The sequence below is a fragment of the Platalea leucorodia genome (genome assembly GCF_965183815.1).
Source record: "Platalea leucorodia genome assembly, chromosome: 29".
Taxonomy (NCBI): Eukaryota; Metazoa; Chordata; class Aves; order Pelecaniformes; family Threskiornithidae; genus Platalea; species Platalea leucorodia.
Window position 1 is genome coordinate 927,347 of NC_138851.1, and position 25,018 is coordinate 952,364.

General features: G+C 58.0%; 2 protein-coding genes across 12 annotated transcripts; one reads left to right on the forward strand and one right to left on the reverse strand.

Annotated features, from left to right (window-relative positions):
- Window positions 1-1,124: 1,124 nt before the first annotated feature.
- ILF3 (interleukin enhancer binding factor 3) lies at window positions 1,125-18,321 on the forward strand. 11 transcript variants are annotated; one of them, XM_082334188.1, is made up of 20 exons: window positions 1,125-1,248; window positions 5,227-5,323; window positions 5,407-5,633; window positions 5,945-6,125; window positions 6,411-6,558; window positions 7,935-8,026; window positions 8,424-8,519; window positions 8,824-8,935; window positions 9,392-9,489; window positions 9,878-9,989; window positions 10,099-10,227; window positions 10,517-10,716; window positions 11,121-11,291; window positions 11,566-11,703; window positions 12,013-12,189; window positions 12,579-12,732; window positions 12,912-12,965; window positions 16,419-16,784; window positions 17,340-17,471; window positions 17,639-18,321. In XM_082334188.1, the coding sequence occupies exons 2-20, from the start codon at window positions 5,321-5,323 to the stop codon at window positions 17,770-17,772; spliced, it is 2,724 nt and encodes a 907-aa protein (XP_082190314.1). In that variant the 5' UTR covers window positions 1,125-1,248; window positions 5,227-5,320; the 3' UTR covers window positions 17,773-18,321. The 11 variants fall into 11 exon arrangements, with proteins under 11 accessions (XP_082190314.1, XP_082190321.1, XP_082190322.1 ...); XM_082334195.1 differs by having other exon boundaries at window positions 12,582-12,732; XM_082334196.1 differs by having other exon boundaries at window positions 12,582-12,732; window positions 17,340-17,462.
- Window positions 18,322-20,065: 1,744 nt separating this feature from the next.
- Window positions 20,066-21,091, reverse strand: LOC309601177 (beta-1,3-galactosyltransferase 2-like; the record flags this gene model as incomplete). The annotated part of the gene is made up of 1 exon (XM_082334078.1): window positions 20,066-21,091. The coding sequence occupies one exon, from the start codon at window positions 21,089-21,091 to the stop codon at window positions 20,066-20,068; it is 1,026 nt and encodes a 341-aa protein (XP_082190204.1).
- Window positions 21,092-25,018: the final 3,927 nt, after the last annotated feature.

Genomic DNA, 25,018 nt, shown 5'->3' on the forward strand with positions numbered 1-25,018 from the left:
CTCCGCAGCCGGCAGCCGGCCCACGGCCCCCTCCGAGGCCGCAGGGCCCCGAGGGTGGGCACCCCTGAGCCCAGCGCCTCAGGGGACGCCCTCCCCTGCACCCCAGGACCCTTTGTGCCCCCCATTCGCCCCAGGCCACTGGTCCCCTCCGACCCCTGGCCTCCACAGGCCACCGGTCCCTTCAGGCCACTGATCCCCTCAGGCCACTGATCCCCTCAGACCACCAGTCCCTACAGGCCGCTGGTCCCTTCAGGCCACTGGTCCCCTCAGGCCACTGATCCCCTCAGGCCACTGGTCCCTTCAGGCCTGTGGTCCCCTCCGACCCCTGGCCTCCACAGGCCACTGGCCCCTACAGGCCACCAGCCCCCTCAGGCCACTGGTCCCTTCAGGCTACCAGTCCCCTCAGGCCACCAGTCCCTTCAGGCCACTGGTCCCCTCAGGCCACTGATCCTCTCAGGCCACTGGTCCCCTCAGGCCACCGGTCCCCTGAGACCCCTGACCCCCTCAGGCCGGTCCCCTCAGGCCACCAGCACCCTCAGGCCACTGGTCCCTTCAGGCCTGTAGTCCCCTCAGGCCCCTGACCTCCACAGGCCACTGATCCCCTCAGGCCACTGATCCCCTCAGGCCACCGGTCCCCTCAGGCCCCTGACCTCCACAGGCCACTGATCCCCTCAGGCCACTGATCCCCTCAGGCCACCGGTCCCCTCAGGCCCCTGACCTCCACAGGCCACTGATCCCCTCAGGCCACCGGTCCCCTCAGGCCCCTGACCTCCACAGGCCCCTGACCTCCACAGGCCACTGGTCCCCTCAGGCCACTGGTCCCTTCAGGCCACCGGTCCCCTCAGGCCACCGCCCCCCCCGGGGGGGGAGGCCCCGCTCCGGCCCCGCCCCCTCCTCCCGCCGCCCCCGCCCCGCGCCTGCGCAGCCCCTCCCACCGACGTCACCCTCCCGCCGCCCTCACCCATTGGCTCCCACCGCCGCTCTCCACGTGACTCCCTCTCCATTCCCTCCCCCCCCTTCCCTCCCCGCGCGCCCCCCCCCCCCCCTCCTCGCGCACGGCCGCGCGCCCCCCGCCGGCGGCGGCTCCGCCCCCCGCGCTGCAGTCTCGCGCCCCGCCGCACCGCACCGCGCCCCGCACCGCGGCCAGGCCCCGGCCCCGGCCCAGGCCCGGGCCCCGCCGCCGCCGAAGGGAGGAGCAGCAGCAGCAGCAGGGCCCCACCGCACACACGCACAGCGGGCAGGCCGCCGGTAGGAACCGCGTTGCCTTCCCCCCCCCCCCCACCCGCGCCGCCCCGGGGCTGAGGGGGAAGCCGGCGCCGAGGCGGGCCGGGGGGCGGTGCCGGGCGGACGGGCCGCGGAGGAGGGCGGGTAGGCCCGTGTTGTGTGTGTGTGTGTGGGAGAAGGGGTAGCGGCGGGCCGCGCTCGGCGGTAACCCGGCCCCCTTCCCCTCCTTCCCTCCCTCCTTGCGCGGCCCATTGTGCTGTGGAGACAAAATGGCGGCGGGCGGCCGTTGGGCCGGGGGTGAGTGAGGGGAGGGCTGGGGGGGGGGGGGGTGCTCAGGGATTGGGGGGGGTTGCGCCACATCTTCCCCCCCCCCATCCCGCACGACCCCCCCGCAGCCGCCCCTCCCGCCGTGGGGGGGTCGCGGCGCCGTGGGGGGGGAGGGGGGGGGTCGCGCCGTGCTCCCCCCCCCCCCCCCCATTTTCCCGCCGCCGCCGCTTTGTTCTCGCCGCGCTTGCAAATGGCGGCAGCGGCCCGCCTGCCCCTTCACCCCCACCCCGGTCTCCCTCCGTGGCGGTGGGTTCCCCGCGCACACGCGTGGGGACGGGCGGTGCTGCCCGTGGGGGAGCGGGGAGGAGGGAAAGGTCGGGCCTGGGGGGGGGGCCGGGCCCCTTCCCGGCTCCCCGGGGCCCGCAGGGTGAGGGGGGGACACGGCTGAGGTGGAAACATCCCCTTCGGTGTGATTTAACCACCCATCTCCTCCCCTTAGGGACAGGACCCCGCTCTCCTGTCCTCACCCTCAGGGCTTTACCCAGGCTCTCCCATCGCTTCCTCGAAATTCCCCTTCTCCTCATCGATCCCGTTATTTGTAGCAGCTCGGTTTCTGGACGGTTCAGAAAAGAAAAAAAAATCCTCCCTCCGTGCAGCCGCCGCTTTGTTTGCCGTCACCTCGGGCAGGCAGGTAGCATTGCGCTGGCGAATAGGCGCTGTCCTTAGACCCGCAAGAGCTTCGCGCAAACCGAAGCGAGGTGTTAAGGCTTTGCGCCCGTCCGAGCATCCCACCCAGGTACGACAGGCTGAAAACCCACAAATTCTTACTTAAAACATAAAAGCTTTCTAAACCGAAATGCGCTTCTTCGCGCGTGGTAAACTTTCCCCTCATCTAGGGCAGAAGTTTCAGCCTTTGGCGTTGTTTATCATTTTCTCAGCCGCCCCCCAGCAAATGTTTCGGAGAGCCTGCTCCTTCCGTCGGGAGACTCGGATCGAGTGGAAAGTTTGTTGGTGAAATCAAGCTGGTAGTGGAAATCGTAGGAGGGGGAGAGCGGAGCAGGCGAGGCTTAAAACAGGGGTGGAATTTCAGAGTTTCTCTTTTTTTCCTCAAACTTTAATGGCGATCAGCATCAAGAGCGGTGTCAGGGATTGTGCGCTATTGAGCGTGTTCGTGTTTTTAACTTGTTCTGTGGCTCTTTTCTCCCCAAGAGGCGTGAATCCTGCGATGCTGCAGCATCAGCTCCTGGGTTCTCACTAGAAATGAACTTCAGTGATTTCAAGAAGAGCGATAACGGCCGTCTTTAGAAATCGCAGGAAACGGGACTCTCGTTTCTCGGGCTGTTGTAGCGTTTTCTGACCGTAGAAACACGCTTCGCTAGGTTGGATTTCAACTAATTTCTTACTTTGCTTGGAGGAAATGAAGGGAGCTTTAAGAAAAATAGCAGGGCACGGAGTGTACGAGTTCTTCGGGGTCCGACCCGAAGGAGGAGTGTTTTGGGAGGCTGGCACCCGCGGAGGTGCCTCGTGGGTTCTTGCAGGTAGCTTGGGAATAATTCTCCCTGGTCAGCGGGCAGGGTTTAATTACAATTAAATCCGGATTTGTCACAATACCAAAGTCATCCTGTGCGTAAATATCCACAGGACTGGAACCGGAGGTGTTTCAGTGCTGTAGAATACCGAGTCCGTACGGCAACGGCGGCTCGAGGAAACGAGTTTTCCTGATTTTTATCCTAGAAAATTCTCCAGGTCGTGAGCCCCAGCCCTGTTTGTAAAACGAGCAGCGCAACGGGGTCCTGATGTCTGCCCGGGCCCTTTGTGTTATTTCATAGAGTTATAAAAGCATTACTCTAGTAAGCGCTGAGTATTTGGGCAGTTAATTATTTGTTCTTTTTTATTATTATTCCAGTATCTTGGACAATTGATACTCAAGATCGGTTTGTGTCATCTGTAAAGCGTAAAAAGTAAAGCACTGGGTTTGCGAGGTGTACGTAGCGATTGCCGGCGAGGCTGGGAAGGGGCCGACGCGGGGTAGGTTCCAGTGGAAAAGGGCAAAAGCAAGGTTCAGTCTGGTTTCGTTTCGAGTGAAGCGCAGGCGAAACGGAAGGGCTCCCAGAGAAGCGGGATTTAGCTGCGAGCTCTGGAATAACTGAGGCGCGATTGACCTTCTCCAGCAGTGTTTTGGGAAGCCTGAGTTACCAGGCAGTTTTGATGCGCGCTTGATTGTAAAATGAAGTGAAACAGCTGGTGGATGCAGATGACGACGACCTTCGTCTCCATCGTCTTCAGGCGCCGAGGCTCTTCCTTTGCCTCGCTTGTGCTAACGCCTTTAGATGGCCCTTAACTCTCGGAGCTGCCACGAAACATCAGGTGTTTGCAGGGCTGGGATTGCCCCTGCGCGGCTTCACTTAGAGATAAATCAAGAGTTTTATTCAAGATGTTTGGTCAAATTAACGACCGTGAATCAAGCAACTGCTGATTCGTACGCTGGTCGCGTGCGAAACGGCGTTGTCGATGCCGAAGAGTCGATCCCAGCGGGCGCGAGATGGCTTTGGGAGTTCTTGCCGGAAGCCTGCCCGCATCTGAAGGTCTTGGGAAGCTGTCTTCTCCCGCAGAGCACCCCTCGCTCCTGCAGGACGCAAACGTTTCTCTGCTCGAAGGCCCCTTGGCTAAAACAGAGGAACAAAGCGCTTGAATTTTAACAAAAGAAGTTCACTGCCCCGGCTGGGGCGCGGGCTCTCGGGGTGGGTTGGTTCCCTTGGAAAATGGCTCCTTGTTCGGAAACAAGCTGCTGTGATTTCGGCTTAATCTGTTGAATTTTAGAAGTGGCGAGCGCTTGCTTCAAAAGCTGGCCTAAGTTTATGCTCTTTCCTCCTGATAAAGTAAGGGAAGAGGCTCGGTGCAGCTACTGAACTTGTGTTGATCCGAATTAAAAGCAGGCTTGTAAAGCAGGCCGGAAAATGAATTAGGGGTAAAAAGCAGTGTATAAGGCGAAGAGATTTGTACAGAGAGTTGCTTCTGAGTAGCGTGGATGAAAGCCGTCGCCTCGCTTGGCAACCAGGCGATGGCAACCTGGTTCTTTAGCTCATGGAATTATATTAGCTTTTACACCGTTAATTTTCCCAGCGCAGGCTGCTCCGGCGCGTATCGGGGCGTGCTTTACCTTCGGTGCGCTTTGTTTTAGAAAGACCAGCAGGAGCTTTGGAAAAATCCAGTTTTAATGGGAAAGCCTCTTGGGAATAAGGAGCCAAAATAAGATATTTACGGCCGCGAGCGAGAAGTAGGAGGGAAAATCAAGCAGCGGGGTGCAGCTCAGGCTCCTGGGGCGTCTTTGCTTTTCGGGGAGATCGTACGAGGGAAGGGTTCAGAGCGTTTGCCTCGCACAGCGTGCTCGGCCGGGGACGGCGAATGAGCGTGCGGTGCTCGTTAAACCTCTGGGCAGGTAAAGCTGAGCAGCGAATGCAAACCTTCCTCGAGGGCAGGCTGTGCGCGTTGGGGCGACGGCTGCCTGACAAACCTGGCTGTAATCGCTATCGTGGGCGCTCTTCGGGTCTTAAGAACGTAAGTCATCAGGAGCGGAAAACTGGGCCTTCGCTAACGAATCCGCATGCTGCTAATGTCCGTTATTGCTTCCGATTATCGATGCCAGCTCTTTCTGTTCCTGCGTACACTCGGCGAGCGGGCTGCGGGGACGGACCGGCCCGCCAGCATTGCTAACTGGTTTTCTGTTGCTTTCAGATTACAGCAAAGTGTGGTACTGGTACGGTCTTTTTGGTGGAAGAATCTAAATAAGCACATTTTTCAACGCTTGGACAGACATTCAAAAGCAAAAATGGTAAGGACCGGGAGGTTTTGCACTCGCGAGATAAATATCTGTGTTTCGGCTCTCGCTAAAACTGTTTCAAAATCCCTTTTCAGCGACCAATGCGTATTTTTGTGAACGACGACCGCCACGTGATGGCCAAACATTCGGCCGTTTACCCGACGCAGGAGGAGCTGGAGGCAGTTCAGAATATGGTGTCCCACACGGAGCGGGCGCTCAAAGCTGTGTCCGACTGGATCGACGAGCAAGAAAAAGTCAGCGGGGAGCAGCCAGAGACAGAGTCCATGGAGACGGCAGCCGAAGAGGAAAACAAGGAAGGAGGGTAAGGAGCATCACCCGAGACGTGCCTGCAAAGGGCGCTGTCGGAAGTTGTAGCACCATCTTGCTTAGACGAGTAAAAATCCGCACGCTGAAGGTGGAAAAGTTGTTTTCCCTGGCTGTGGAATTAAGAGGAATGAGCTAACCCGCGGTTGAGGCGACTTCTCCCGTGCAGGTGGGGTAAATCCTTCAGCGAGGGTCGTGTTTAATCTCTGCAGATCTATCCCCTAGCTCGGGGCGAGCCTTCGTGCTTGCCTGGCTGCAGCTAATTCTTTAATTTGGAAGCCGCCGTGACTGTGCCCTGTGTATTTGCAGGGATCAGAAGGCCACGGAGCAGCTGACTAGGACCCTGCGTGGAGTGATGCGTGTAGGGCTCGTAGCAAAAGGCCTGTTACTGAAGGGGGACTTGGATCTTGAGCTAGTTCTTCTGTGCAAAGATAAACCCACCACAGATCTCCTGGAGAAAGTAGCTGACAATCTCGGAGTACAGCTCGCTGTGAGTAAAACCTTTCAGTGTTTGCATGCGCTCGTTACAGAACGAGCGGAACAGATTTTTAAGCGGTTAAGACGACCCCGATGGCGTTCGTTTCGATCCCCTTTCTCTGTCTTGGAAAAGTAATTTTCGTAGGCGCGTAGCGTTATTCTGGAATTGCCGTGCTAAATGAACTTCTCTTTATTAGCTGAAGTTTTGTTTATAGACCTTGTTTTCTGTTGGAAAAGGATGTTGCAAATCGCTCGGAAATGAATTAGGCGATTGCTAAGCGGTGAAATTACATTGCAGGCTATTACCGAAGACAAATATGAAATAATCCAGTCGGTCGGCGATGCTGCAATTGTAATTAAGAACACAAAAGAGCCGCCGTTGACGCTGACCATCCACTTGACGTCGCCCGTAGTCAGAGAAGAAATGGAAAAACAGTTAGCTGGAGGTATGGAAGACTGAAAACAGCCGACAGTCGGTTGGAAACCCGTACATTTCCGTTGCTAATTCACTGTTAAAGCGTGCTCTTCAGTTTCAGCCGAAGCGGCAAGAATTTATTTTTGTGCAAATTCAAAATTCCTGTAAGAGAACCCGAACCTCGGGAGATCACGGTTCCGGTTTATTCGGACTGAGCTTCCGAAACTGAGTAGCACCTTTCAGATGGGATTTTGCTCCTTTTTTTTATCCTTTTCTTTTTTTTTTTTTCCTTTTTTTTTTTTAACTTGGGATTTTAGTTCACTAATACGTCATCTTGTTGTATTAATCTTGTTTCGTACCTAGCCATGTAAGTGGCCTGCACAGTGACATAAAAATATAAACCAGATACATTTAAAGAAAATCTCGAAGGCTTCTTGTTAAATGACTTGCATGTACATGAAATTGGATGTTCCACACAGTTTGTGTTGCAGCAAGAATGATAGGTGCTCTGGGTCTCCTCGATTGGCTGTTTCATCAGCTAAAAAGTTCAGAATTCCAGAAAGTGATGCAGAGTTTTGGATAAAGTTAGCTTCTCCGGTCGCTCTCCAATTCCCTTTGGAATAAGAGTTCACAGGCGGTTTTTTGCGCTTGAGTTACCGTACGAATTACCGTACGATACCGTTCCGTATCGTAGGCACGGCGCTGTCGAATTGGCGGGTTTCAGACGCTCGCGCCGTGCACTAGCCTTATCTAAAACCCTGGTCTTCAGAAACTTTGAGCTGCTTTTCAAACCCTATCTTCAATTTTGCTGCAGCACAGACTGGGAAATATCTTTGTGCTCTATTGACTGTCTATGGTTTTGATATCTGACCTCGTCTACCAAGCCTTCTAGTTTGTCAATTTTAGGGACGCTGGACCTTTGACCAACAGGACGCTCTCTGTCACGGGTTGGGGCCAGGGCAGTCAAGCCTTCTGGGCGGAGGGGGTTCCCTCGATCCTCGCAAAGCTTTCCCCCCCCCCACTCCTCCGCTAAAGCTGCGCTCTGAACGCAGAGTGGGGGTTTATTTGAAATTTCCCTCCGTTACCTATTACCGGCCTCGTACGCTGCCACTCCATTCGAGTCGTAAAGGATTTCTGTCCTCTCCCATCGAGCTCCACGCCCCGTCTCCTCACAGAACCGATCTCAGCCCGCCCCTGTTAATTGAACTCCCCCCCTCTCTGCGGTTTTAATTTCTAAGCAAGGCCGCTAGGCGAGCGCCCTGCAGACCACCCTTCCAGGCGCAGGATCTAGATCAGGATCTTTTGGGAGCCTCAGCTGCCCGTTAGGAAGCTGCCTCATCCCCTCTCCGCCTGACAGAACCCCCTTGGTCAAACTGTGCCTTGTCTTCTTATTCCATCCACGAATAGAAACGCTATCAGTCAACGACTCCCCGGACGTTCTGGACAGGCAGAAATGCCTTGCTGCCTTGGCGTCACTGCGACACGCCAAGTGGTTCCAGGTTTGCATTTTGTTCTTATATTTGTCTTTAAGTAGAAAATTTGTAAACTATTAAGGGGCTGACTAATTTTTTTTTTTTTTTATTTAAAATACTTAAACGTCGGATGATAGTTAGACGTGCCGAACTTAGCGTCTGTCAACGGTACAGTTGCTAAAGAGGCACTTAAGCGAATTAAACGTGCGGAAGGAACCTTTTTTAAAGAGTAGATGCATAGCTGCTGCTTTGTGTTAAGAGTAATGTTGCCTTTGTACACTACGGTTATTGTTATAAGTTATAAACTGGTAACGCGAAATACTGTTTACCCTTGGCAAAGTAGCACCGCAAAAATGAATGTCTGCGAATGAGGAGTTTTGGGGTTTTTTGTTGAATGTGTGTCTGCTTTTGATTCTTATTCTAGGCCAGGGCGAACGGGCTGAAGTCGTGCGTCATAGTGATACGAGTGCTGCGAGATCTGTGTACTCGGGTTCCTACTTGGGCACCGCTGAGAGGATGGGTAATTTTCCTTTTCCGTTTCGGGTTTTTTTGGGGGGGTTTTGGTACCGCTTTTCCAAACCGGCGTCCGGCTCTCTCCAGTCTGCGCACGTTCCCTTTCACAGGTTAGAGATTTCTATAGCGTGAGCAAAGCTTCCGCCCTTAGAAGACGCGTATCGAATGTCTGCGGCGTAAATCGTTCTATCGGTTAACAGTTTCTGCCGTGTAAATCGTTGAACCGTTTGTGAATTGGAAGCGGCTTCTAGCCCTAATCGCGGCGCAAGCGTCTGCCTTTGCTCCTCTCACTTTTCCGAACTGTCTTTCAGCCTCTAGAGCTGCTGTGTGAGAAATCTATTGGAACTGCTAACAGACCCATGGGCGCTGGCGAGGCTCTGAGGAGAGTTCTTGAATGCCTTGCCTCGGGAATCGTTATGCCAGGTTAGGTGGTTCTCTGCATTTACATTTCAAAGCGAAGCCCAGACGGAGCGCGGTTGAAGCTCGGAGGCGCGGTTACGTTCCCTCGTTATACGTGCGGGCAGCTTAGATGCGGAGCTCAGAAAGCCCCCGGCCTACCCGGGTACTACAGTACCTCGCCGTTCCTTAGGGCACGTGTGTTCAGAGCTACGGACCCATGACGTTAAACCCCCGTAGAGAGAGGTACCAGTTCCTACAAGCGTAAAATTGGTTCCCTGAGTGGTCGTGACCAGCTTCACTGCTAATTGTACGTGTAAAATAGTCCAGACGAGTTTCAGAATGTTGGACATTGGATGGATCATGTCAGTCCGTGTTCTTCGAGAGATGAGTGTTGATTGATGCCAAGGGAATACTTAGTTTAGTTTCTTTAGAAAACACCAGGATAATTCTCTGCATATCTTCCTTGTTTCCTGCCTTCAGATGGTTCTGGTATTTATGATCCTTGTGAAAAAGAAGCCACTGATGCTATTGGGCATCTAGACAGACAACAAAGGGAAGATATCACACAGAGTGCTCAGGTATAGTTTTGACTACAGATGTTACGAAAACTTAATCAGTTCAACTGACTCTGAACTTCCATATTGGTTAATGGTAGTATAGTAACCTCACGGAGGTCGGTGTTAACTTTTTTAATATCTAGTCAAGTAAAAGCGATACAAATGGGTCCCACACCAATAAGGAATTTGTAGCTTGGCCAACCAGAAGCAAAGTATCAGGTTTTAAATAGTGACTTGCTACCATGACCCGTATTTTGGGTTGAACTTCCAAAAATTCAGAGAGTCCTATTTAAACCGATGAGGATTTCGGTGTAGGGGTGGGCAGAATGTTCCTGTCTGAAACTGTGCAGGGAACAGAGATTGGTGGAGCTGCTTGCGCGTCCCGGTAACACGTGTTTCGTCTTTCTAGCATGCTCTGAGACTCGCTGCTTTTGGCCAGCTTCACAAAGTCTTGGGGATGGATCCCCTGCCTTCCAAAATGCCCAAGAAACCAAAGAACGAAAACCCCGTTGACTATACTGGTAGGTACTCGGCGAAAAAACCCAAACCCAAATCGCATTTCCAAGGCTTTTGCGGCTGTTGTTGCTGGGAACTGGAGTACTTAGGGGGTCTTTGTTACGATCGTTACAGTCCAGATTCCTCCCAGTACAACGTACGCTGTCACCCCAATGAAGCGTCCAATGGAGGAGGACGGAGAGGAGAAATCTCCCAGCAAAAAGAAAAAGAAGATTCAGAAAAAAGGTATTGAGTTAACACGAGGTAGGTACAAACGGCTACCCGAGAGCTGTTCTCAGGCCGAGGCGGGGGGCAGGTTGCGGAAAAGCTCTTGCAAGCGTTTGGTCTTGGGTGATGCCGTAAATAGGGGTCACGGGGCATGCGAATGTAAAAAAAAAAAAAACCCTTAGCGCTGTAAGATTTTTACTTGGTAGAACTTAAACCCTCGCAAGGAGGAAAATACGGATCGGAACTTGTCTGAAATCGGTTATGCTGCTTTGAAAGAGATGGCAAACATCCGCAAACTCGTGTTTGTTTTTTTTTCTCTCTTCAGAGGAAAAACTTGAACCTCCCCAGGCCATGAATGCACTGATGAAACTAAACCAGCTCAAACCCGGGCTCCAGTACAAACTCGTCTCTCAGACGGGTCCTGTTCACGCTCCTATCTTTACAATGTCTGTGGAAATCGATGGCAGCACCTTTGAGGCATCGGGACCTTCCAAAAAGACGGCCAAATTGCACGTGGCAGTGAAGGTAGGAGCCGTGCACGTCGGTTCCCGCCAGAGGGCTCTCGTTGGGAGGCGGTTTGATTGCTGACCCCTCCGAGTTGAGAAGGGCAACCAGACTGGTGGTGGCGGCAGTCACGACGACAACCGCGTATGAAAACATGTCGTAAACCCTTCAGGGCAGAGAGGGGAGACGTTAAACACCGAGGCGGGGTACTCTCTTGTGCGCGAAGTCTCAGGGCAGAGGAATTCATACCGCTTAGGTCGTGAAGTGCCTGCAGGGTCTGGGGAGTGCCTGGCGCTCGAACAGAATTAATAAAAGCATTCTTGAGCAGCCTTCTCGAGTATTTACCCCGAAATGGGGAGGGCACACGAGAGCCACCGCTTCTTTGCGCTGCTCAGTAACCTCCTCTCCTGCTCTCCTTCCCCTAGGTGTTGCAAGACATGGGTTTACCCACGGGAGTGGAAGGCAAAGAAGCTGGGAAAGGAGACGAATCAGCAGAGGAAACGGAACAGAAACCGGTCGTTGTCGCTCCCCCTCCTGTAGTAGAAACTGTCTCGACGCCCACGGCTGCTTCTCCTCCTTCAGATCAAACCCCAGAGGTGAGCGCGGTCCAAGAGGGGGAGACGGGCCGCTCTGATTCTTTGGGACGATGTTGTAGGACATCATCGGAAGCGCCGTTTAGCAGCAGGTTGTTATAACGGCGTACCGTACGGTTCAGTTACTGTCACGATACCCTTTAAGAGGTAAAAGCACCAGGCAAGCTTGTTCCAAGCTTATCTTCTTTAAGATATTTCCCCAAGTACGTGTTTTGGAAGCAGCTCCCGGTCCGTTAGGGTTTTTCCTGGAGTCTCATCCCCGCTTCTCTGCTTCCAGAATGTGAAACAACAGGGACCAATTCTGACGAAGCACGGCAAGAACCCCGTGATGGAGCTGAACGAGAAGCGGCGTGGGCTGAAATACGAACTGATTTCAGAAACGGGCGGCAGCCACGACAAGCGCTTTGTCATGGAGGTGAGGTGGCCTCTGGTCCTTCTCTCTCTGCCTTCATCCCAGCTCTCGGATATCTGTAGCTTCAGAGCCGTAGCGAGCATTTAAAATCATAAAATCAGAGAATGGTTTGGGTTGGAAGGGACCTTTAAAGATCGTCTGGTGGGCAGGGACGTCGCCATCAGGTTGCTCAAAGCCCGTCCAACCTGACCTCGAACGCTTCCAACTTCGGGAATTGTCTGCAGGCACCGTGAAAACGCTTCATTTTACCAAGCGGCGGCTTTCTGTTCCTGCCCTTTCCGCTTACGCGCAGTGATTTAATCCCTTTCAAAGGTGGAGGTCGACGGGCAGAAATTCCAAGGAGCCGGTTCAAATAAAAAGGTGGCAAAAGCCTACGCCGCTCTGGCCGCGCTGGAGAAGTTGTTCCCGGATGCTCCTGTTGCCATTGAGCAAAACAAGAAGAAGAGAGCCCCCGTCCCGGCGAGGGGAGGACCCAAGTTTGCAGTAAAAGTAAGTAAATTCCCAGTTCAACGACTTTGCGGTGCAACTAACGGCTCTGCCGTACCGTTGCCTCCTGCTCTATGGTTTTAATCCCTTTTGGGGAGGGGAAATAATTTATGGTGTGGAGGGAAACCGGGATTTGCTAACGGCCTTTGGGCTCGAAAGCCGAAATACCATTGAGTTACACAGAAAACAGCCTCTGTTTTCTGGAGTTCCACCTTATTTGGTGCCCACCCCGGCTGCTTTTTGCTTAGCCCCTCTTCCTTTCGAGGCGGACGGGTACCTGACGCGTTCTAGAGCTGCCGGCACCCTTGCGGAAGGTTGGTTTTCACCTCGGAGGCAGGGCGGCGCGGTGCGGAAGGCAGCGCTGGGTGCCAACGCCTCTCTTCTTCCCCCAGCAGCACAACCCGGGTTTCGGAATGGGAGGCCCCATGCACAACGAAGTGCCTCCTCCGCCCAACATGCGCGGTCGCGGGAGAGGCGGCAACATCCGCGGCCGCGGGAGAGGCCGGGGCGGATTCGGCGGCAATCACGGCGGCTACATGAATGCAGGTGAGACGCTGCCTGCGCCGCCTCCTGACTCTTACCGCGCTAGCGTGCCACAAACTACCCGAACCCCGGCAGGCGAATTCATCCCCTCTGGCGTTGCGTCGTGTTTGTAGCGTGACGGGAAACACGAGGCCTTTGTACGCTTCCATTTCCTTTTATTTAAACGTTTTCTTCCAACCCAGGTGCTGGCTACGGAAGCTATGGTTACGGAGGGAATTCGGCAACAGCGGGCTACAGTAAGTGGTTTTCGTCTTCGTTTTCGTCTTAAATGTCGAACTGCGTCGATCTGCCGGGGGCGCGAGGCTCGGACTGGGTCGCGCCGTGCGGCGATGCGCTTGTGCGGAAGCCCTCTTAAGGGCTTCTCTTTTTTTGAACGAGAAGTAACGAAAGAGGGCTCGTGTGCTCGTTTAAAAGTTGAAGCGCGAATCCAGGTGACTTCACGTTTCCTCTAAAACTTGTGAATATTTTAAATTTCTCTGCTTTAAGCCATGTGAAGCTATCGGCCACACTTTTGAATGTGATTTCCCTGAAAATACACAGCGATTGGTCTTGCGAAGAAGCCTTCATTGGGGGGTGACAGGAGCAGAGAAATCTAAAACATGACTTTCAAATGTGGCGCATTTTGCCATCTTCAAAAGAATTCTAATTTTTTTTCTCTGCTCTGTCTCCCCCTTTTGTAGGTGACTTTTTCACAGACTGCTACGGCTATCATGATTTTGGGTCTTCCTAGAGCATCTAAAAGTATTGCACAAAAAACAGCTTTTTACTCCAATTTTCTCGAACTCCAAAACCCAAAGTGTTCGTGCTGTGTCCCTGTGCTTCACTGGGTTTCTCAACAGTGGCTTTTCACCGCAGCTTGTCTGAAACTCTCTTAGCCTGCAGGACTTAAGACAGTGGCAGTTTTTATTGTGATTTGCCTTTGAACTCGGTTGTATCGATGTACGCGACAGGGGGAAGCAATGACCCGAGAATGTCTTTGTGCACCTTGCACAAATTTCCAAGCCAGCTCCGTTCAGCGTAAAGGCAAAAAGCCCATCTTTGCTTTTTATGGAAAGCATTACTTTATTTTTAAGAAACTGAAGTGTTTTAATCTACCTTTGTCTTAATTTACAGCAGGTTTTGTACAAAATTTGAGCCTTTTAATAAATCCCAGCAGTTGGGTACACGCCTCTCGATATTGGGAAGACTTTTCAACATCTCTGAATATAGTACAGCCCAGCTTTTTAAGCATGCGAAATGTTGACTTGTACGTGGAATCGTGTGTGCTAAAAACTTCATCCTCCATCCTTTGTAACACGCTGGTGGATTAACGCTGAGGGATGTGACTTGTTGTGGCTGGTAGCTAGTGTACTTTCAAAGGTATTGTAACTGTGCTTCCGATCCTGATACAATAAATATCCAGGCATTAGGGGTTAGCGTAAAGCTGTTAGTCACTTCGGGGGAAAAAACGCACGGAGTCGTTCGGTAACGTGCAAACGGGCTTTTTTTTTTTTTTTGAGCCAAGCATAAAGGGCCTAAAGCACTTCACGGCAGAGCCCCGCTGGCTGCGGGCTCGGCAGCCGCGCCGAAAACCGCTCGCTGCCCTAAAAGGACTTCGTCGCCTGGAGAATTAAACTTCACCGGAATCGGGGAATCGCGGGAGATTTCGCAATTGGCCGGTCGAGACCCGAGTCTCTGAATCCCGAGTGTTTGGTCCTTTATTCTTGCTACGGTATTTGGGTTTTTTCCAAACTGTATTTTGTCGCTGTTTTTAGCTGCAAAGCCTGCACCCTTGCGTTCGTTTAACTTGTGAGGCGCAACAACGTTTGAGTTAACTCGGTAATTAAACTAGCTAAACAAAAAGCAAACCGAAAAACCTCTGACCTACGAAGCACCAGCTTAAAAAAGAAAAAGTCCACGGTGTTCAGCGGATACTTAAAATAATCATAACGCGTGCCCTATTTTTTTTTAGAAAGCTATTGTTTGAGATAACGACTTTTTGTACAAGGGAGTAGAGCCCGTCCTAAACGAGGGGGGAAAAAAGCGCCGGTTTTTAAGCGGCTACGTGTTGGAGTGTTGGATATTTCTATTCCTTAGCGCTGATTTGGGGAGAGTTGAGAATAACCCGATGTCAAACAGCGTTAAAACTTCATCGTTAAATATGAAGCGTTGGTATCAAATGGAAATTCCGGAAATAGTGAGTGGGGAGAGACCGGCTTCCAGCCGCTGCAGCTTGAGTTTACGCGGTGCTGGTCGGAGGAGTCCCCGCGCCCGAACCGAAGACGGGGGGGGTTTCGTACAAGCGACGGAGTGCGGTGTCTCTCGGTCAGCGGAGAACTGTTTTGCTACAACCGTGCCGTTCTTGGCTGGCCGTCGGTTTACGACAGAAGCCCGTTTCTGCACAACTAAACCCTGCTCATCTGCGGAAGAGGACAAAAGCCTTGCGTAGAAAGTCTTCCTGGAGCGCGGGGGGCGTAGATGAGAACGGATTAAACGATCAAAGAAGGAAAAACGAGGTGCCTTGGAGAGCCGCAGCTCTTCGCAGCACCCCCCCACGGCCTTCGGCTTCCCCAGGAGTCGTCCCGCCGCTTCCACACCCAATTCCGGACGCAAAGGGCGCGAGATTTTTTTACTCTTTGCCTCCTTTTTAACTCAATTCTCCCCCACCTCTCCTCCGTTTCAGAGGAGGTGCTGGCAAACCCTTCCCTCTTCGAGAGGTGTAGCTCCCTTCCCCCAGCCTACGCGCCATTGCCCACACTTTTTGTTAGATTCTAGTGGTTTTTATTCCTCGAAAATATAAGTTTAGTTTCGAGTAGGGCGAGTCTGACTGTAGAGTAAGTCTGCTCACGCTAAGCCCGACACGAAGAACGCCCTGAAGTTCAACTTGTGGAAATTGGGCAGGAAAAGAATCGCTCGAAGCGCTTGACTGTAGGACTCCCGATTAAATAAAATTAAACCCAGACGGACTCTCGGCTGCGTCCAGCGCTGTCGCATCCAGGCTCTCCGGGGTGCTTTGATCCGTTAGAGGTTTTCGGTAACCTTGGATCCCAGATGCAGTCCCCGAATTTCGAGGTAAACGGGATGAGCTGTGCACGCAGGTCTTAATTCCCCTCAGATGGTTGCTGCTCACTCACCGTGTAAACCCGGAGGGCTGCCTCGCCGCGTTAGAGCGATCCCCGTGGATGTTGACACAATTCCTCGTTACAGGAACGAGATTCTTCCTCGTTACCGCCTCTCTCGGCTGCGGAGGCCGAGCATCAGCTGCCGTCGACGGCTGACTTGTCTCAAATGTAGTTTGAGCAGCAGATTTTAAATCTTTGTAGAGCATTGAAGCGATGACGGTTAGTTATTGTAACGCGCATTAAAGAAACCGGCGTAGTCCGAACCCCTGGGGGGGGGCGTACTGGAATTAAAGCTGTGGGAGAACTGGCGGGGTGTCGTTCACTGGGATTTCGGGGTGCCTGGACGATGGTACGGTGTCGATGCATTTCACGGTTCCCCGGCTACTTAAGCCAACGAGATCTTTCGCCTCTCGGCCTCCTGTGGAGCCTTTCGCCAGCGTAAGAGCAAACCGCTCCTCGGCCCTCGCCTTCGCGAGGGTAAAACCTCGTCGTCGTACGAGCCCTGACCTCTAAACGAGCGCCTCGCGTGCCTGCCCCCACCCCAAAACGCTGCCGCTGGTCGGGGCTGACGCTCTTCTCTCTGTTTAGGCCAGTTCTACAGCAACGGCGGCCACTCCAACTCGGGGAGCGGCGGCGGAGGCGGCGGCGGCGGCTCCTCCGGCTACGGCTCCTACTACCAGGGCGGCGATAACTACAACTCGCCGGTTCCTCCCAAACACGGCGGAAAGAAACAGCAGCACGGAGGACAGCAAAAACCTTCCTACGGTTCGGGGTACCAGTCCCACCAGGGCCAGCAGCAGCAGTCCTACAACCAGAACCAGTACAGTAACTACGGCCCGCCGCAGGGCAAACAGAAAGGCTACAACCACGGCCAAGGCAACTATTCCTCCTACTCCAACTCCTACAACTCGCCTGGCGGCGGGGGCTCCGATTACAACTACGAGAGCAAATTCAGTGAGTGCCGCCTTGCCTATCTGGGGAGCGGAACGTGAATTTTAGATAATTGGGGAACGCGCTTGGTCCTGCGCAGAGGAATGACCGAGGCCTGCGGCGACGGGGCGAGGGGGAAGGGTTTTGAACGAAAAGAGGGGAGGTTCGGACCCGATGGAAGGAAGAAATTCTTTACGCTGAGGGTGGGGAGGGCCTGGCGCAGGCTGCCCAGCGAGGCGGGGGGTGCCACGGCCACGGTCAAGGTCAGGTTGGACGGGGCTGTGAGCGCCCCGGGCTGGGGGAAGCCGTCCCGGCAGGGGGCTGGGCTGGATGAGCTTCGCGGCCCCTTCCCGCCCAAACCCTTCCGTGATTCCACGAACTCGGGGGGGCTCGGAGCGCTCTGGGTCGGTTGATTGCGTTTGGGTTTTGTTGGACCGGCCCCGGCAGCCGCCTCGCCTCCAGCGATGGCCCCTTGCGCTGCCAACGGCGGGCAAAACCCCTGGCTGGGGGCGGCGGAGGCAGAGCTGCCGCCGGGGAGAGCGGCCGCGCTCACCGCGCTCACCGCGCTCTCCCTTCCAGGTTACGGCGGCAACAGCGGCCGCGGAGGCGGAGGAAACAACTACTCGGGAGGTGCCTCCTACAACACCGGCTCGCACGGTGGCTACGGGGGCGGCTCTGGGGGCGGAGGGTCCTCGTACCAAGGTAAGCAAGGTCAGTATACGACGCTTCCCTATGTATTTTTCCGCGCGAGGGCAGCGTCTTTGCATCTGCTCTCGCCGGGCAGCGGCTCCCGGATGGGAGGAAAAGCTCCCGATTTGGCATTGAAATGTTTTTTTCTTTCGCGCGGCCCCGGTAACCGAGCTTCTCCCCCCCCGCAGGTGGATATTCCTCCCAGTCCAACTACAACTCCCCCGGTTCAGGCCAAAATTACAGCGGCCCCCCCAGCTCCTACCAAGCGTCCCAAGGCGGCTACGGCAGAAACGACCACAGCATGAATTACCAGTACAGATAAAGCCGCCCCTTCCCCCCGCGGGCGCGGAGCTTTCTTACCTCCCGCGCTCGCTCCCCCCCCTTTGAATATTCAGTTTTATCGCATCACGGTAAAGACGTAAACCCCCCCCTTCCCCCCGTTTCCATGTTGCAGTGCTCTTTGTGATACCGGTCACTAATGGTTGAGTACCTGTAATTCCATACTTAGCTGTATTTTGGGCATCTCTGTATTTAATGGTTTGTTAGTTGCCATTACGACTTTGTCTAAATAGGAATTTTTTTTTTTTTTTTTGAGTTAATACAATTTCAGTATCCTTTTTCTATTTAAAAATTGACGTGGAAGTGTGAACACAGTATGGCTTTAAATAGATAAGGGATATGTCATCTGTTAATGCTTTTGTGAAGTGAGTTAAACGAGCTTTCTGTATTTTAATGCTTTAGTGTTTCAGTTTTATAAGTGAAGATTTTATTTTAAAAACCAGTGGGAAAGAGTGGGTTTTGTATGCCTGAATCCCTCAGGCAGCACACCTGGAGTAAGCTGAATGTAGACAAATAAACACCAAACTCTTGACGGCTCGGCCTCCCAGCGTGTCGGTGCGCGGTGCGCGCTCCCGCCTCTTAAAAACCCCCGAAATTCAGGATATTCTCCGTTTTCTGCGCTTTTAACGACCTTAAACTCTCGGGTTTGAGACTAAACCCCGCCGGGGGCTTTGGCCGGCAGGAGACGACGGACTTCCAGGAGCGCGGCAGCCCGAGCCCACCGGCGGAGCAAGCAGGGCTGGCTGGAGCCTTGGGTAAGACCAAATTAGCGCCTTTGCCGGTGACGAAACCAGCGCGCCGGAGCCAGCTCCCCGGCCGCGCCGCGCGGGGGAGCTGCCCCCGATCCCGCGCCGCGGTGGCTACGGGGCGGAGGTGCCGCGTTCTTGGCGCGGGGCGTCGGAGGAGGGAGCCTCGGACCCGGCGAGAGGGGTTTTGGGTGAGTTTGCGGCGAGCGCCGGCGGGGACTTCCTGGTGTAGATAATCCTCGTGGCCCTTAGGTGACTTCCCGGCCGTGCCGGTAGCTATGGCACTCCTCGCACCGATAACGCCGTTTGAACACCGATAGCGGTGTCGGTTTACTCACCTTTCTGGAGAAAAGGTGGAGCGGTGTTTGCCCGGCTGGGCGCGCGCAGGCGCCGTCCCGGGGAACCGGCGGTGCCGAGCGGCTCCCACGCCCAAACGTTGCGGCACCTCGCTGCCGGGTGGCGTCTCTTTGACCAAAGCCACGGGGCAGCCGGGCTTTGAGCTACGAAATTGCACCTTTTCCAACAAAAACAATGCCGGAGCTGCCTCTTCGGCTCCTTCAAGCCGGAGCGGTTATTGCACCGGTGCCGTTCTGCCGCGTGCGTTTTCCACGTGCGTAAATATGCCGCCTCTGGCACGGCGCGTTTATTTTAAATAAACTCCGCACCTTGCCGCGGCGTTTCTGGTTCTCTCCGCGCCAGCGGCAGAGCCGGACACGAGCGCAACCCGTTAACGCCCTGGTGGCGTTTGTTCTGCCGGTGGCCGCGAGGCTGAGTTGAACCAACAGCCAAAGCAAACGCCGGGGCCGCTGCCCGGCTGGAGCCGGCGTTTCGGTGCCGGCGGCCCCTTCCCGGCACCGCCAGCGGCTTCCCCCGCAGCCGGGGAAGAAGGGAGGGGGGGCGGGAAGGTGTTCTGAGGTCCGGTTTTTGTTTCTCTGATTTGATCGGCAATAAATTAAATCGATTTTCCCCGGGCCGAGTCCCTCGTGCCGCGGCGGCAACCGGTGAGGGATCTTCCCCCGCCAGCCTTTCGCTCCCCGTCCGGCTTCGGGGGAGAGGCGAGGCGGCTGGCGAGCGCGGTTACAAACATCGGTTATAACTTAACGCCGGCACGGCTTGACCGCCGGCGGGGTCCCTGACCACCGAGCCCCACAGGCTCACTGCAAAACAAATACAGTAATAATAATAATAATAATAATAATATTAAAAAGCTGGATAAAGCGGAGTAGCCGGTCCCGTGAGCGACGCCCTCGGCTCCGGCTGCGCGAGCCGGCTGGCGGCTCAGTCTGGGGGGAAGAGGCGGCCCCGGCGGGGCCGGGCGCGGCGGAGGGGCCCCCCCCGAGAGCCCCCAAGGTTTGGAGGTTGCCCCGAGCGGCTGCTCGAGAGCCAGACACTGGCCAGAAAGTCAGCGGAGGGGGCGAAGCCGGCGGGTGCCGGCCCGGGGAGGGGACGGTGGTGCCCGCCGCCGGGGATGCGGGACGCTCCGGTGCCCGGCAGCCCCGGCGCGGCTCGGCCCTCCGGCCGCGGCTGCTATCAGCAGGCCACCTTCTCCTCCTGGAACTGGGGCCAGATCCGCAGCAGGTCCCGGGGCTGGTAGTGATGGACCATCACCAGCCGGGAGAACCGGCACTTCTCGTACGCGATCCGGTACATGTTGAAGACGCCCCAGGGGCTGCTGGTGACGCCGATGCCCAACGCGTGCAGGCAGATGCCCACGAAGGAATCCTCCATGTTGATGACGGGCAAAATTTGGGCCACGCCGTAGATTTTGCTGGCCAAATCCCCGGAGAAGACGTAGCCGGGCCCGCCGCAGTAGGGCGGGTAGGTGTTGTTGGGGTAGACCTCGCGGGGCACGTACCACTTGTAGGCCTTGCTGCGCAGCGGCCCCGTGTTGCGGTAGACGTAACCCGTCATGAAGTTCTGCTTGGGGGGCACCAGGAAGCGGTGCACCAGGTAGCCCAGGTTGAGGAAGACGTCGTGGTCGGCCTTCATCACGTAGCTGGCGTTGGGGCAGTGCTTGCTCACCCACTCCATGCCCATCAACGTCTTCAACGTCAAGTTGTTGTAGGTGTCCAAGAAATCTTGCTGGAGGATGTCGTGGTAGAGCAGGCTCTCCTCCTCCAGCACCGCCTGCAGCTCCCGCCCGAACACCGGGTCGACGCCGGTGAGGAAGAGACGGAGGATGGAGACCCCCGGCACCGAGCTCTCGTTACCCCAGGTTTGCCGGACGGCGTTCCTGCCGTCCACGTCCCTCGGCTGCGTCACCACCAGCAGCACCAGGAAGGGCGTCCGGTCCCGGCACTTGTCGGGCTCGTTGAGGAGGAAGCGGTAGGGGTAGGGGTAGGGGGGCTGCAGCGGGTGCCGGGTGGGGGCCGGCTTTGCCGTGGTGTTGCCGCGTGGATCCGGCGCCCGGTGCTGCTGGTCGGCGGCGTCTCGGCCGGGCGGGGCGGAGGTGGTGGTGACGGGCTCCTCGGCGAAGCGCTGCACCTGCAGCCCCAGCAGCGCCAGCGACGCCAGGACGGGTGGCAGCAGGCGGCACAGGTTCAGCTGGCGCTTCATGGCTCCGGCCACTGCCTGGGGGAGAGCCGGCGCCTCAGAGCGATGGCGGGGAGAGCCGGCGCTCGCCTGGCACCCAAAAAATCCACTCGCTCCGCGCCCACCCGATGCTGGCTCTGCGCCCACCCAGCCGCTCGCTCCGCGCCCACCCGATGCTGGCTCTGCGCCCACCCAGCCGCTCGCTCCGCGCCCACCCGATGCTGGCTCTGCGCCCACCCAGCCGCTCGCTCCGCGCCCACCCGATGCTGGCTCTGCGCCCACCCAGCCGCTTGCTCCGCGCCCAGGTGCTGCATTTCAGGGTCTCGCAGTGCCGCCGGCCGCGGGCTGGGCCGAGCCGAGCCGGGGGCCACACCGGGCACCCACAGCCCCGTCGGTGTCCCCGCACCCACCCCGGTGCGGCCGGGGCTGCCTCGGCACAGCCGCCGCGGGGCCGGGCGCTGATAAGAGGTGCCGGGTGCGATAAGGGAAGGAACGCGAAGCCGTGGGCCCCCCGCGGGACCGGCGCAGGCACCGCGACGGCGAGGGGACCCCGGGGGCCGCTGCGGCCCCCGGCCCGGTGCCGGTCCTGGGGGGGACGGGACGGGGGGGCACGGAGGGGTCGGGGGGAGCCCCGGGGGGGGCCAGGGGTCCGGGGGGGGGGCAGAGGGGGACTGGGGGGTCCCCAGGGGGGCAGAGCGGGGTCGGGGGAGATTTGGGGGGCAGAGAGGGGTCGGGGGGAGCCCTGGGGGGGGCAGAGCGGGGCTTTGGGGTCCCCAAGGGGGCAGAGCAGGGTCGGGGGGGGGGCCGGGGGGGACACAGGGGTCTGGGGGGGCAGAGAGGGGCTTTGGGGTCCCCAGGGGGGTAGAGCGGGGTCGGGGGGTCCCGGGGGGGGCACAGGGGTGTAAGGGGGGGGCAGAGAGGGGTTTGAAGGGGTCAGAGAAGGGTTGGGGGGGCCCAGGGGGGGCCCAGGGGTCTGGGGGGGACAGAGAGGGGCTTTGGGGTCCCCAGGGGGGCAGAGAGGGGTCTGGGGGAGCCCCGGGGGGGGCACAGGGGTCTGGGGGGGGGCAGAGGAGGACTGGGGAGATTTGGGGGGCAGAGAGGGGTTCAAAGGGGGCAGAGAGGGGCTTTGGGGTCCCCAGGGGGCAGAGAGGGGTCTGGGGGAGCCCCGGGGGGGGCACAGGGGTCTGCGGGGGACAGAGAGGGGCTTTGGGGTCCCCAGGGGGGCAGAGAGGGGTCGGGGGGGGGGCAGAGAGGGGCTTTGGGGTCCCCAGGGGGGCAGAGCGGGGTCGGGGGGGGGCCCGCAGGGGCACAGGGGTGGGGTGGGGGGGCAGAGAGGGGTCGGGGGGGGCCCCGGGGGGGCAGAGAGGAACTGGGGGGGGGACAGAGAGGGGCTTTGGGGTCCCCAGGGGGGCAGAGAGGGGCCGGGGGGAGCCCTGGGGGGGGCACAGGGGTGGGGGGGGGCAGAGAGGGGTCGGGGGGTCCCGGGGGGGCACAGGGGTGTGGGGGGGGCAGAGCGGAACTGGGGGGGGGGCAGAGAGGGGCTTTGGGGTCCCCAGGGGGGGCACAGGGGTCCGGGGGGTCCCCGGGCTCTGGGGGGTCCCGGGGGGCCGGGGGGAGCCCCGGGGGTCCCGGCCCGGGCAGGGGCCGGGGCCGCGCTCGGTCCCGGTGCGGAGCCGCCCGCAGCCCCCGGGGTCCCGGCCAGTTAAACCAGTAAAACCAGTTGGGGGTCCCGCCGCCTGGCCCTGGCCCGGTGGGAGCCGCGGGGGTCCCGGGGCCAGGAGCCCGGCTCTGCCCAGTTCATCCCAGTTCCCCTCGGGTGCAACTCCCAGCTTTGCCCAGTTCTCCCAGTTCCCCTCTCAGTGCAGCTCGCAGCCCTGCCCAGTTCTCCCAGTTCACAGCAGGTTGTAGCTCCCGGCTCTGACTGTTTCTCCCAGTTCCCCTCCGGTGCAGCTCGCAGCCCTGCCCAGTTCTCCCAGTTCTCCCAGTTCACAGCAGGTTGTAGCTCCCGGCTCTGACCGTTTCTCCCAGTTCCCCTCTCGGTGCAGCTCCCGGCTCTGCCCAGTTCTCCCAGTTCACAGCAAGTTGCAGCTCCCAGCCCTGCCTGGGGCTCCCCAGTTCACCCACGGTGCAGCACTCAACCTTTCCCAGTTCATCCCAGTTCCCCCTTGGGGTGCAGCTCCCATCCCTGCCCAGTTCATCCCAGTTCCCCTGGGGTACAGCGCTCAGCCGTACTCGGTTGATCCCAGTTTCCCCAGGTGCCGCTCCCCTCCCTGCCCAGTTTTCCACGTTTCTCCTGCGACTCCTCTTGCTGCGGCTCCAGTTGCTCCCAGTGGATCCCAGTTCACCCCAGGTGCCCTCCCAGCCCTTCCCAGTTGCTCCCAGTGGACCCCACTTCACCCCAGGTGCCGCTCCTAGCCCTTCCCAGTTGCTCCCAGTTGACCCCAGGTGCTGCTTCCAGCTCTTCCCAGTTGCTCCCAGTGGACCCCAGTTGACCCCAGGTGCTGCTCCCAGCTCTTCCCAGTTGCTCCCAGTGGACCCTGGTTCATCCCAGGTGCCGCTCCTAGCCCTTCCCAGTTGCTCCCAGTTCACCCCAGGTGCCCTCCCAGCTCTTCCCAGTTGCTCCCAGTGGACCCTGGTTCATCCCAGGTGCCGCTCCTAGCCCTTCCCAGTTGCTCCCAGTTCACCCCAGGTGCTGCTCCCAGCTCTTCCCAGTGGCCCCCCCAGTGGACCCCAGTTCACCCCAGGTGCCGCTCCTAATGCTTCCCAGTTGCTCCCAGTTGCTCCCAGTTGACCCCAGGTGCCGCTCCCAGCCCTTCCCAGTGGCCCCCAGTGGATCCCAGTGGATCCCAGGTGCCGCTCACCTGCCCGTCCGCCCCGGTGCGACCGCCGCAGGTGCGGCCGCGGTGCCTGGCGGTGGCAGAAATCGGCACGGGCGGCTGACGTAGCCGCGGCCACCCCACCCTGTCCACAAACTTCCTCCCCGCGGCCGCCCCGGCCACGCGCCCCGGCTGACGCACGGCCCCGGCCGCGACGCCTCCGCCGCGGGGCAGGGGATGGGGGGCCCGGCCCCCCGCCCCGAGCTGCGGGGGGGGCGAGGGGAGGGGGACGGCCCAAATTTGGGGGGGTTGAGCTGAAAACAGCAGCGGTGGGCGCGGGGGGGCGAGCTCCCAGCCCCCCGAGGGCCCCACGTGGCCGAGCTCTGAGCCCCCCAAAATGGACCCCCACGTCCGAGCTCCCGGCCCCCCGCAGCCCCCCGCCCGGCCCGGCCCCCCAGCACAGACCTCGGGGAGCACCCGGGGGTTCCCAGGAGCTCACGCCGCATCGCTGCCTCCAGCCACGTGTCTGGCACCGGCTGCTGGGGACAAAGGCCACCGCCGTGCGCTGCTGGGGGACATCGCCCGTGGGGAGGGTGGGGCCCCGGTCACCCCATCCCTGTCCCTTGTCCCTGTCCCTTGTCCCCATCCCTGTCCTTGTCTCTGTCCCTTGTCCCTGTCCCTTGTCATCCTCCCTGTCCCTCGTTCCCATCCCTTGTCCCCATCCCCATCCTTGTCCCTTATCCCTGTCCCCATTCCCATCCCTGTCCCTTGTCCCTGGCCCCATTCCTGTCCCTTGTCTCTGTCCCTATCCTTGTCCCTGTCCCCATCCCTTGTCCCCATCCCCGTCCCTTGTCCCCATCCCTGTCCCCATCCCCATCCCTGTCCCTGTCCCCATCCCCAGGACCTGGCTGCAGGGGGCTGTGCTCTCTGCCCCCCCAGGACACCCCGATTGCCCTGAGCCCCCACCTGAGCCCACCCGCGCCCACCCGCACCCACCTGAGCCCACCCGCACCCACCCGCACCCACCTGAGCCCCCACCCGCACCCACCTGAGCCCCCACCCGCACCCGCTGCCCTATTTAAGCCCATCCCAGCCCCTTCCCCTTCTCCCGGCCGCCTCCTGCCCCGCTTCGTCC